Genomic DNA, 13,465 nt, shown 5'->3' with positions numbered 1-13,465 from the left:
GCGTGTTACTTCTGTACGTCCTTACACAGGCTGAGGAGGGTATGGTTCAAGCAATGAAGAGTTTATGAATAGCACTTTATGAACCACTAGGTGTCTCTGTACTCCACAGTAGCAACATTTAAACAACACAAATTTTGTCTTCAGAGGAGGAGGGGGGCACAACTGATCCCAATAAATAAAAAAAAAAAAAAAAAAATATATATATATATATATTTTTTTTTTTATTTTTATTTATTATTATTTTTTTTTAATCCGGGCCTTTATTCCCGGTTTGATTAAATTTGATAAACTTCAGAGTAAATTCAAACAGCACCCCCAAAAGAAGCAGTCAAGCCATTTTCACATTGTGCACTGTTTGCAACCACCACAGGGAAGCACATTGGGAAGACTTCCCCTCATTCTGAGGGAGTCTGGCCTAAATTATAACACAGACGTGACAGCCACGATGTTGTTAATGAACAATTAAGCAAACATTTACACATCCCCCCCCCCCCCTCACATTATGGGTCAAGTCTTAAATTAAAATAAGCAAAGATATATTTGGAGGTTAAGAGAAACAATATGTTTTTGTGCCTATATTTGTGATAAAAATACGATATCTCTTATAAGTTGAAGGCAGACTTGCCACTTCTTACAATCAAGCTCTGGTAACTCAACTCATCTAAATTATGGGTCAATATGTGAAATCACTTTGTTAAATAATATTTGTTTCAGATTAAGTATTGTCAACGCTACAGCGATATCTAAAACACACAGGTCTACCAGTCAGCTTGTATACCTACGCACAGAGCCGGAGGACCGAAAATACAGAGCTGCTAACAGTAGACGACATTATGAATCCGGCTCGTGTGACCGCTTACAGACAGTCTCAGAAGTAGAATGTATAGATCTCATAGTGTTGTTATTTCAGACGGTGATACCTATCTGCACATTCTATTTCTACCATTAAGTCCACATCAAAGGTGAAATGACTCAGCATGGATGCGTGTACTAATTGTTTTTGTGTACATATAATTTGAATAAATTACATTACGCTGCATTATTAACACACATGTAACAAACATTAGAACTATAACCACAAGTATCTGGTCTGCTGATTGATGCATAAAAAGCTCCGGGGTAGTCTGTCCACCCTCCGATAAGCTAACGGGATCAGAGAGTCTTGTCGTGTGCAGGAATAGTCACCCAAACAGTCCACAACTCTAGTCAGGCTCTCAGACACAGCAGGAGACACTCTGTCACCCTTTGCAGCCGATTTTAAGAGAAGCTCAACCGTCTCACTTTCTACTACATCCAATAGTGACAGCGAACAGTGAATCAATCTTGCCAGGGAGAAAAGCTAAGTCACTGCATGAATAAGTCTTAAACCTTTAAAGACAAAAAAAAAAAAAGAGAAGAGCAGGATCCTTCATCGAGGCGGGTAGCCAGGGAGAGCAGTCTCTCTCTCATAACCCACCAAACAGTCTCACAGTGAGTGCAATACAGAGCAGCTTCTTTCGAACCGGAGTCTCTGATTGGCACAAAATAGACTTCAGTGTCGCATTCAAAAATCTCACTCAGAACCAACCTGTTTCACGCATGTCCGCACATCATCGTGCGGTACAAATACTCAGGAAGGTGCAAGCATGCACGTCAGATCAGACATCAGCAGCTTGATGCGAACTGACCGACCGAGGCAAACTGGGTGAAAAAAAAAATATATATATATATATGTATATAAGCAATGAGAAAGCTATGTTGCTGGTTACACAGTGATCTGCTTTGTCCGAGATTGCTAAAACCAAAAAAAAATCCTTCCATTCTTAATGTCCATCGTTCAGGGGCTCAGCTCTTTTCTTCATATATTCGCAGAGTCGTCGTTGTCAGATATCAGACATCTGCGTAGGTTGTGTCCACCTGGGACTGGATCTTGGCAGAACTGGGAACTTTCCATGGACCAGGGGTGATGGGAGCCTTCTTGCTGGTAGTGGTCCCGTTGCAGCTGGGGTCCTGGATGCTACTGTTTGAACCTCTGGGATCCTTTCTATTCACTTCTTCAGTTGGCCCATGGTGCTTGCTTTCCCGAGATTCCTTATCCCCCTTCTCTCTTCTACTCTTCCGGTTCAGGGTGCCACCATCGGCATCCGACCCGACCCTCTCCCTATGCATTTGGGAATGGGATTTTTGTGCCGCTGCCTCTTGCTCAGGCCTTTTGCTCTTCTTGTGGCGCTCACTGGTCCCGTAGCTTTTGTCTCCACTCTCTGTAGCCACCTTCTCCTGCCAGTGGGCCGCATCCTCCTCCTTGTACCTCCGGTCCTTCCCTTCTCCAGAGGCAATGCTGGGTTGTTGGCCCGCTGGACGCCGAGGGCTCTGGGGCTCTTCCAGGTTCTTCATAGGCACAGCAGGGTCATGTTCCCTTTTCGAGCTCTTCCTGGGGCTAGAGGAGTGGTGGTCTCTCTGCCCTTGGGCTTTTCTCTCCTTCCTCACATCCTCCAGGGATCCGCTGTGGGCTCGCTCGGTTTTTCGGGGGCTCTCGGAGCGCTCTTCATGATCTCCCCGGCCATCAGTGGCTCTTTTGGGACTAGCCATCTTGGAGTCACTCCTGCTTGTTTTTCTGGTCTGGGTGCTGGGGCTGGTGGTACGCTTATGGTTGTGTTGAGAGAGCTGTTGTCCTCTTGATCTGTTCGCATGCCTACCGTGCTCCTGCCCAGCGCCAGGGGACCCAGATACCCTGGGATCTCCCGCGGAGAACTCATCAGGGGCGGTTGTTTTGGGTGAAGACGGGGACGGTTCAGAGGTAGAGAGGGAGACAGAGGCCGGAGAGACTGGAGCTGAGTGCCCGTCAGATTCAGAAAGTCTGGGAAAGCTTGAGGTTGGAATAGTTACTTTGTCCTTTGAACCTAAGAAACAAACAATGGCAAGTAAGAACATGTTCTAGCTGAGCAACAATGTATGTACTGCAAGGATCTGCATAAGCTAAAATATCCCTTATATGGGATATTTCGCACTTTTGATAAAAATGTAAGATAATTAAATATGTCATGCAACAGAGGAACAATATCCTTAATTGTGAATAAAAGAGGTCCACCGTGTCCACTTTCTGTAATAACCCTCTGTAATATCTCTCTAAATATTTGCCTTGTTTGAGATATGCATCAGCCGACGACAGCCATCAAAGGAAAAGGTGATAGCTTTCACCCAGCACTGACGTTTCAATTTCCCCCCAAGCTGATAAGAATTGCACAGCTGTGATTGGGATGCGGCAGAAGATTAGAGAGAGAGAGAAAAAAAAAAAAAAGAAGAGCGATGGACTTAGTGGTGCTGAAATGAGATTTTGGATTTCTAGGAGCAACAACTCCTAGAAATTCATTCTAATGTGGTCTTTGGATTGAAAGGTGGATGCCAGTGAATGCACACAGATCCTTTTAACCACTTGCCACTCACTGATCAATATCTAGTTTATCTAGTTAAGGCTTTTTCTCCAACTCTCCATCTCCATTCAGGAGGAGGAGGTGTGTGTGTGTTCAGAGGCATCCCAGCTTTTGCAATACCCTTAAAAAAATAACCTGCAGAGCTCTGAAGCCTCCCAGCGCTCCTGCAGGTCTGTTCGTTCTTCTAGGACTCACTGCTTTGGTTCAGCCCTCCAGGGGAAGAGTAACTCTGCTAACTGATCTATTTCAAATTGATCATGGGGATGAGGGAAGGGACAGAGAACGACACTTACATCTGGGAGATGAATCACGTTTGAAAGGAGAGGTCAAAGGCAAAAGTACAGGGAGTACAAGGTTTACCAAGGTTATTAGGGACAGACCAAGAAAAGCAGTGAGGCCTTTAGTGATGCTCTGGTTTCATGTAGAAGCACAGGGTGGAAGAAGAGTTCTGACCTAAAGGAGGAAAAGATAAATAGGTAGAAATAGACGGCCGTGACAGTGCAGAAAACAGGAGCAGATAAAGATAGAAGTGAGAATGACAGGAGAGAAAAGTCAAGAGAAGCTCGCAACACATGCATGAGAATAAAAAAACTCATCACCCTGCTATCAAGCATATCCATACAAAAAGCATCTTAATACGTATGGTCAATGTGCTATCGTGTGGATCTATACGCAGCGGTAACAATGTGTGTGCGTGCATGTGGCCGTCAGCAGTCACTCACTGTGATCCGGGACCAAGCCCTGGCCAGGTCGAAGCAGCAGATGCACTTTACTGCCGCCTGCTTGGATCAGCTCTATTGCCCGAGTGTGCGTGATGCCCTGGGTGGCCTCGCCGTTGATCTCCACGATCTGATCTCCAACCTGTGGTGCAGATATAATCCGTGCTTACTGTATATGTTACAAGCAAAGGGTCTTTCAGAATTTTCTAAACAAGAGTAAGTGCATTTTCTGTTCTTTTTCAAGTGAGACCAGAGGTTTTTAAACTCAATAGGAAGTTACTTACCCCCGCACATTGCAACATTAACTGCCTGTCTACATACTCCAAAGCACCCAAATTATGGGCGCTGTAGCTCCAAAATTTAGAGCATGATAATCCCGCAGACAGAAATAAAACAAAAATAAGAAGTGAACTTTGGATGCAGTCGTCGTTGTATGGAGAGCGCACACAGGGTAAGAACTATCGATTTAATTTAAAATGCAATAGTGCAAAGTATTATTACCCAGTTTATATAAAAAGAAACTCACATGTATCCTGCCATCGTTAAGAGCAGGTCCGTCCTCAGCCAGTCGCAGGATAAACAGGCCCATGTTATACTCTTTCCCTCCTCTCAGACTGAAGCCGAAGCCCCGCTGGCTGCGGTCCAGCTCCACTACAAAGCAGCCCTGTAGTTCACAGACAAGGACATGAGCTTTTTGAGACTGGGACATTTCTTGACAGACATGAGATAAAGGTTGCACGCTGTCGTCACACCTGGAAAATATCACTGGTTGATATATATTTTACTCCGATGACCTAAAAGGACAGTCCTCAAATTAAGAATTGATTAAGATCGATTGGCACCAGAGCAGAATGAGTAAATTACTGTAAAATTGAGAAACATCCAATAATTCTGGCTATAGTCTTACCTGCTTAGAGCCTGACATGATGAGTGTTCCCATCTCGCTTGGCGGGAAAGAGTTCCTCACCTCAGTATCACCATTTCTACTCAAAAAAAGACCACACACACACACACACACACACACACACATTATAATGTGGCCAACATACTGTGGATATGAAAGTGGTGTTTCATCACAATATGGCATAATATCTCATCTTGAGATGAGAATTGAATTTCAGCAAATACTCATGAAAATGTTTAAAACAGAAAAATAAGGACATATCATTACTGGGAACAATTTCAGCAGCATAATCTTCCACCCGCTTGTATGCGTCATGTTCGCAGTAATGCCTGTGTATGAGCGACCGCACATGAAAAGTATAGATGCTCAATATTGTGAATAACAGGTCTCATTCTCTTCCCATTCAGCTCTGTCCAGTTTTACCCTCACACTGCCACGCCTGTATTACAGCAGCGTGAGCCTCTTTCTGTCGGTGTCATTATACCACGCAGACCTATGTAAATCCTTCAAAGAGCCATGTTGCTTCTACAGGAAGATAACGAGGGCATACTTTAATGCTTTGCAGAACTCATTACAATGCCTCTGTGGGAACTTAGCTGTGCTGACACACTATCGAAAAGAGTCTAGTCCTTAACAGCTCTGGCATGGAGAAGAGTTTACACACTTCATGCAGCCAAGCTGACAGCCCCGGCTCATATCTAGCCTGGGCTGACCCAAGGCACGTTTTGGAGATTAGACGGAGAGAGGAGAGAGGGTGCTGCCCAGGAACGGACAGAGGGCTAAATGAGGAGAAGGGGAACACGTGCTGATAGGCGGCAAAACGGAGCAGCTGAGGGCGAAAAATGATGGTGGGGAATTGCTGCTGCAGCAATGGATTAAAAAGTTTGACACAGGTAATCTGCTTTGAAAAGAAAGATCAAAGAGGAAGTGAGACTCCCTATTAATCTGTCTCTTTTTCTTTGCTTCGCCATCCAAGCAGTGACCACGGGGGCATTCTCTCTCTTTCTGGATAATAAGGCAAGTGAGGGCCACAAGAGATGCTAATGGGCCACATTGTAGCACAAACCAGAGCCCGCTTTGAGAGGATTGGGTCTGATTTATGGGTCAAGTGGCAGAACCTGTATTAGACTGTCTCCAGTGGGATCAGTGTCTGAGAGGGACCCTGGCAAGCTTGTGTGAATGCTTGTACGGGAGCATGTGTGTGTATATTTGTGTACCTGTCTGGATAGCTGGGAGGCTGTTGGCCCATAGCTCTGTGTTGTGCCGAAGGGCTTTGTTTGGCTGAGTTTGTTCCAGATGGAGGAGCACTGTCTGTGAATACACACAACACAACCATTTAATATGACGCGCAGATCTGGTGATCTGCTATTGGATGCCACAAAACAATATCAAAACCTTCTTTTGACTACTTAAATACTCTGATATGCTTTCTGGAAATTCACAGGACTGAGATATTCTCTGTGCCAAACCTACCATCTTCAGGCACAACAGTGAGGGTGACACAGTTGCCGGCGTCTTTGATGAGCTGGACAATGTCGTTGTGCGACAGCTCCATGATGGACAGGCCGTTGACAGCGGAGATACGGTCTCCCACCTTCATCTGACCTATGCGGTCTGTAGGGCTGCCCTCAATAATGCGGCCAATCTTGTGAGGGATAACTGAAACAGGGAAGCACAGAGAAATCACAACCTGTTGCTGTTTTTTTTTTTTAGGTTTGAACAGCACTGATTCAGTAACACCAAATCAAGATATCCCTTTCAAATCACAATCCATTGCAGTCTTTCTGAGGTACTGGGAACCTAAAAACATGGATTGAAGTTGTACAGGATATTATGTGATAATCGGTATAACTTTTTACACATCTAATTCAGTGAATTATGGTCTTACATTTGAAAAAACACGCAGACATAATGGTGAAAAACGAGACTAAAAGACTGCAGCCTCGCTAGCTGTGTGAGGCTATACCTTGACACAGCAGTGCTATGAGCTAAATGCTAACAGCAGCATGCTGACATGCTCACAATGGCAGTGTTCACATTCTGATGTAGCGTGCTAGCATGCTTACATTTGCTAATTAGCACTAAAGCTAACACAATTGTCCACCTTATGATGGCGCTAGAGGAAAAGTCACGGGTTTATACATAGTATGAAACATCAGGGGTTGAACAAAGTCAGAGGGATTCATCCTAGGGAGAACATGAATGTCTATGGGAAACTTCATGGCAATCCATCCAATAGTTCTTGAGATGTTTGCATCCCTAGAGCTAGCACGGCTAAAAGTGTTTATTTTACTACACTTTGTCTGATTTATGGTGTGATAAAGAGAGTTATCCAAAATTCCCACGATAACAAATTGAAACAAGAACTTTGGACCTGGCTTTATCCAGTGTTCAGATATCTGTTCTAGAAATGTAGGCACATTAGCACATATATAAGATAATGCATATTTTCCATATTCAAACATAACATTTCAGAAAACCTGTTGTACAAAAAAATAATTGCCTTCATAGAATTAATCAAATGGGGAAGTTTCCTGGCGATATCCCTATTCACCTGGGTTGTCACCCCATAAATGACCTCATGCTTTTTTATTTATTTGATATAAAGCTATGTTTTTAAAAGTTGTATATAAGATGTTTTTTTCTTGATTTCTGACCTCCAGGTGGGGGCTTGTTCTTTGACGTCAGGATAACAAAGCCAAAGCCCTCGTTGTCTCTGCGTTGCAGAGTGACGTCAAAGCACTCTGGCCGAGAGGACTGAACAGGCTGGACGGCATTCGGAACCTCGACATGCGGCATCTTGGGAGAGCTGTTGACCAGGGCGGATGCTACATACTGGGGCTGCTGAGTGCTCTCCTCCTCTTTGCCATCTGACAAATGACAATGCACAGAAACAGAAGGGGATGCTTACAATCATGCATTTGGAGCAGCTCTTCTAAAATCGTATATCAACACGGAAATGATACTGCTATGTCTATCCATCATTTTTTGAAAGGAGAGGGACAGCCCAGACGGCAAATGACCATTAGTGAGTGTAACCAAGTACATTCACTCACGTACTGTTTTGAGGTATTTGTACTTCATTCAAGTATTTCCATTTCATGCTGCTTTCTACTGCGCTACATCTTAAGAGGCAAAATATTGTGCGTCTTACTTCACTACATTTATTTTAAAGCTTAACTGACTCGTTACTTTGAAAATTTAGATTATTGATAAAAAATCTAAATTACCTGAGGTTTAGCCAGTCTACAGTATATAGAATCATTTAAATAAGCTCCACCATTAAAAGCTGCAACATTACAGTGATGAACACATAAATGCATCAATAATTATAATTCCATAATGTATTTTTGGTCTGTGGTATTGATACTTTTACTCCAAGTAAAAGATCTGAATGCTTCCTCCACCACTGTAATATACATTAAAATGTGTCACTTTCACCAACAGGGCAAACACAAATGTTTATTTTAAGCAGGGGTCATTCTGAAGAAGATTACATACACTTCAAGCCATCAACAATTATTTGTCAAAATGTTCCCAATTTATCATCCTTCAGATCCCTCCAAAAATAATCCAAAGCACAGCGGCTATATTGAAGATAGCCTTTTTGCTGCGTTTATTGCACACATGAAATATAACTGTCAACTCGACACTTGAGATGAAAGCCCTTCACAATTTGTTATTCATAAGACACGCTGATCTACCTTCATCTCTCTCTTCATTGTATATTTGTTTTGCAGCGTCGCTGTTTTGTCAGCCGGCATCAGGGAATCTCTTTCTAAACCCCTGCTTTGAAAGCATAAAGCCTTACATGATTGATGCTTAATTTCTGCAATGTGATCAAAGCTGTTGTTGCAATACATCACATCCAAAGTAATTTCAAAAAGTGCTGGTACTATTCATGGGGTGGTTATTTGTGGGGGTAAACAAGCCTGAATGCAGCAGGGGTTTGTGCTGTTGAAAAAGAGAACACAGCATATTCTATTTTTCATCCTTTGAGATTTAAATCAACTCTACCAGCTGATCTACTCTTCACTGCCCTTCACATGGCTCCTATCAGCCTCGACAGATAAACACAGAGCAAAGACACTTTTGCTGTTTTTTTTGGGTCATTTTTGGTGGATGAAAATACTCCATTCACTTTCCTGTGATTAAAGTAAATACAGAAATCCTTTCAGGAAAAAGTCTGCATAGAATAGCATCCTACAGTAAAAGTCAATATTGACTAAACTTAATTTCTTCACTGTCAAGGAAGTCACCCAGAACAAATTTAAAAGAATTAGTGAAAGAACGATCCCAGATCAAAGCTTTCGCTCAGAGGACCTCCTCCAGCATACTCATCCAAACAAAAAGAGTAAAAACAACAAGCCGTGCTGAAAAAGCTTCGAGTGCCCTCAGAGAAATGTAGAGCTGATTACACAAAAGCAGACCCACCTAAGTTTGTCAGCTTCCTGCGGACTGTGAGCATGACTTGGCCGTTACGGGCAGCGTTGGTCATCAGCTCAAGCACCTGTTTGTGGGATTTGCCCTTGACTGCCACGCCATCTATACAGAGGAGCTCATCCCCTGCTCGCAGGCGCCCGTCCTTCTCGGCTGCACCGAGCGGCACGATGGCACCGATGTACACCTGTGGAGGATATGAGAGAAACAGCTTGACACACTGATCTGAGCCAGAGTGAGCACGAGGATTGACGGGCGTTATGGCAAATGATCAGCTGAAATCCTTTCAGTTGCTTTGAGCATTTGACGTCTTGTGTTCTACTTGCAAAATAGAGGTTTGCTGTATTTTTTTGACAATCCATTTTGTCCTACAGCAATAGCAGTAAGTCTGTCTATTTAACTGAATGCAGCTTTAATATTGATGTGTCTGGACCGCGCTGGGCTGCAACCTACCGGCTGATCCGGCCCCTCGCCTCCGAGGACTCTGAAGCCAAATCCTGACTCCTGGTTTCTTTTGATGAACACATCCAGGTCCTTGGTATTAGGAGCTGCAGAGAGGAGAGGAGAGTAAGTAATGTTTTTTATTCGCCATGAAGACAAAACACACATGAATTATGTAGTTTTTGTATTATGTGTTGCCGGGCATGTGGGCAATGTGTGTATCGTATAATGCAGTGTAAGACTGTAAGGCCACCGACTGAAAGAAATATTTTATTTAAATATCTAAAAGATTATATTATTTTGTAATATATTTCTTAGATAACAGAGAGCTTCAGGAATTCAAAAAAATAATTGCTAGACAAACTAGAGTTACAGCCTCAGTTGTATGCCTCCAACAATCAGGTTGCAGTTTACATCCATCTTGGACGTCTGTCCAAAATATCATCACTCCATCATTTTATCCTATTTGACATTTGTAAGAAATTGCCCTAATTAGTGCATGAGTTATGGCCAAAAATGTATTTTTTGAAGTTTGTCCCTCCAGGTTTTCCTGACATATTGTGTTCACATGAATGGGACAGATGGACATATAACCAGGCCATGGCTGTCACCGGTGAGGAGGCATTATGTTAATAATCATGTTGAATGGTGCGAAGTGCCTGGTCCTCTTTTTTTTTTTTAACAGGGCTCCCGAGCCATGGGGGCTAAAAACCACTTGTGTGTTTCATTGTGTGCACTTACGCTTGCTGTCAGCCAAGGCCCTGGACTTGCTGTAGAGCTCAGACGCGTCCGGTTTGGGTGAAGACGAGCGCACTGTGTTGACAGGGAAAGGGAGCGGGTTGGGGGCCAACTCGGTCGGACCGAGGGCCTCTGTGCTGTTAATTATCTCCTGCTGCTGGGGCGGTGCGATGGGCTGGGAGCATGGATGAGGCATCAGCTGGGGTGCGGGATGGGGAGCCTGTTGAGGCGTAGGCTGGGGTAATCCTTGGGACATGGGAGCTGTGCACTGCAACACAGAGACAAGAGCAGTGATGCAGTGATAGAGAGAAACATAGGTTAACTATTTCAGGTCGATGATTATCATAGCGGAAAACAGACTTTTAAGAACACTGTAAATGTCCTCCTATTCCTATATAATATACCTTATTTATTAACACATAACATCATGCATAAATGGTAAATGAATAGTTAATTAAACAATAGTTATTTTACTGTTAACAAACAATGAAATGATAATGTTAGTTTCTTATTTTACACATTGTAACATTTTGTATACTATATTAAATATGGATTAATTATTAATAATGATTTGTAAACCTTTAAGAAACTATTTGTAAAACAAACATTCAAAAATGGACCAAATATTTGAAACACTTTGTTAATGGTTAATAATTGTACTTAATACATCATATACAGTAGTTTATAAAATGTTTTGTGTGCAACAATAAACTTATAGTTTACTTATGTAATCTGAATTTAATTGATATTGGCTTTTATCAGCCATGATAAAATATAAAATAATTCATATTACACAAACTAATGATGAAATAGCATACATTATAGCATTACTAATAATGCTATATAACATTAACAAATAACAATGAACACAATTTTACTATCAATTTACTATTTAATAATGATGGTTATTATAAAGTTATATGATATATTCTAAATGTAGCTAAAGCAGGAAAATTTGATATAAATATATATATTTTGAAATAGTGCATGCACATGTTGTGATTATGTCTTGAGCCTGTTGCAGCCTCAGCTCCTATTTTAAGAGTGCAGCATGGAGCAGCAGCACAGGAACAAGCTGTTGAACATGGCATATCATCTTAAACACCCATACACAGAGGGATGTTAAGTTGCTGTTTGCCAGGAGCCAGCATATTTACCCACATGCAGCTCCAGAAATAACAGCCTGGCTAATGTGGGCTCACTGAATAATGTAACTAACAGCTTCCACAGCACACACACACACACACACACACACACACACACACCAACACTCACACACACTAAGTGGCTCTTGTGGGTAACCAAGTTAAAACCTTTTTCCTCTGAATAATTCAGCTGCAGTTTTACCATCAGGGTATTCTTTTACGTTTCATCCCACAAAATTGGAGAAAAATTACAAATGGGTGCTTCAACTTACTGGTTTTAGTGATTTCACAGGAGACGTCTGCCCTGTAAGCAGAGAGGGGGAGGGGGATGTTAAATTCTGAATTCAATTCATCAAGCAAACAACAATAAGATCTAGTCAAACATATAGCTTGAAACACTTACTCTGCACCTTGTTTGTTGTCACTTAGTTGAATTAGTAATAGCAGTTAGAGGTTTTATCACAGTTTAAAAACAAAATACTGTGTAGACGGTCTGCTTTCCTCTCTGTCAGTGAGTCTCGGTGTAATTCAACCAGTAGGGGGCAGTACACTCCAATGGTTTACATGTCACTACAGGATGGAGGACACAGAGGTGACCCAAGGGCTAGGCCATGGGAAACATGCTCTTCTCTGGGTTAAACCTGCCAGCTGTTTGCTACTCTACAAGAACGCTGAATACTCTCAGTCTGCAGCTTTTCATAACCAGTTTTTGAATGTCACCAACAGAATTGTATGACATAGTGTGGGTATAGGATAAATACATCTTAAATATTTTTTTTAAATTCCTTTTTAAATATAAAAAATGCGAAAGCACCAACGGTATCTACCTGCTCATATTCATATCACAGCGGAGTTAGGGACTTGTTGAGGGACGTGTTAAATTAGTGGATTATTATCATTATCGTTATCCAATTCAAGGGAAAGTTTACATTGTGTTTTTTTTATATAGCCTGTTTAAAGTGATAATATATGCCAAACAACTAATCAATGCTGATACTGTCTGACAAAGAATAAAGAAGTGATACCGTACATACTTTGAATTCCTTGGATATAGCTGTTTCAAGCAGACTGGATGGCATGCAGCAGATGGTGGAACTCATTACAATCATAGGAGACTTGCAAAAAATGAGCATCTCTGTATCACAGGCACTGAGTGCAGAGCACGTCCCACGGGGAAGACTACTGTGTCTCATTTCCAGATTTAAATCCAGAACCGGGATCAGGGCCAAATAATTTCCTGTTTAATTTCTCTCTGCTGCTGTCACTGGAAGGGAGTTCTAGCCCCTGGCTGGGAGCAAAGCCTAACCTAATCCTGGTTTATGGGTGACTTGAGGGAAGCCCTGCAGCGGTGCTCCTTCTAGTCCTGGAAAGCTGCCCCTTTTTTAAGCAGAATCACACAAACAGGCCCTCTGCACACATTCTGCATTATGCACATGTCATCATTATATACCTATTATATAACCTATCATATATATAGGGCTGGCCTAAATGGGCAAAGTTAATAACGGCTACACACACGCACACAGTCGTGTTCTCATGGGGGAAAAAGCAGCATCTCAAACCTCCCCTCTCTGTCTCTGTGCCTGTCTTTGCACGAGGGGCGGAGTCGTGCTTCACTCTGACACACACACACACACACACACACACACACACACACACACACACACA

General features: G+C 42.4%; 1 protein-coding gene across 4 annotated transcripts in view; it reads right to left on the bottom strand.

Moving 5' to 3' along the window:
• Positions 1-242: 242 nt before the first annotated feature.
• Positions 243-13,465, bottom strand: part of magi3a (membrane associated guanylate kinase, WW and PDZ domain containing 3a) — a 117,644-nt gene continuing 104,421 nt past the window's right edge. Inside the window, exons 11-22 of one of the 4 annotated variants that reach the window (XM_031844818.1) lie at positions 12,070-12,101; positions 10,656-10,920; positions 9,927-10,021; positions 9,468-9,660; positions 7,691-7,903; positions 6,507-6,692; positions 6,251-6,344; positions 5,037-5,112; positions 4,656-4,793; positions 4,133-4,271; positions 3,771-3,863; positions 2,795-2,879 (exon numbers count right to left, since the gene is read on the bottom strand). In XM_031844818.1, the coding sequence (XP_031700678.1) occupies positions 3,811-3,863; positions 4,133-4,271; positions 4,656-4,793; positions 5,037-5,112; positions 6,251-6,344; positions 6,507-6,692; positions 7,691-7,903; positions 9,468-9,660; positions 9,927-10,021; positions 10,656-10,920; positions 12,070-12,101 (1,484 nt within the window). In that variant the 3' untranslated portion in view covers positions 2,795-2,879; positions 3,771-3,810. The other 3 variants (XM_031844820.1, XM_031844819.1, XM_031844817.1) reach the window with 3 other exon arrangements.

The sequence above is a fragment of the Anarrhichthys ocellatus genome, unplaced genomic scaffold (genome assembly GCF_004355925.1).
Source record: "Anarrhichthys ocellatus isolate YVR2014 unplaced genomic scaffold, GSC_Weel_1.0 scaffold5, whole genome shotgun sequence".
Classification (NCBI taxonomy): domain Eukaryota; kingdom Metazoa; phylum Chordata; class Actinopteri; order Perciformes; family Anarhichadidae; genus Anarrhichthys; species Anarrhichthys ocellatus.
This window is presented reverse-complemented; position numbering and strand designations above follow the sequence as displayed.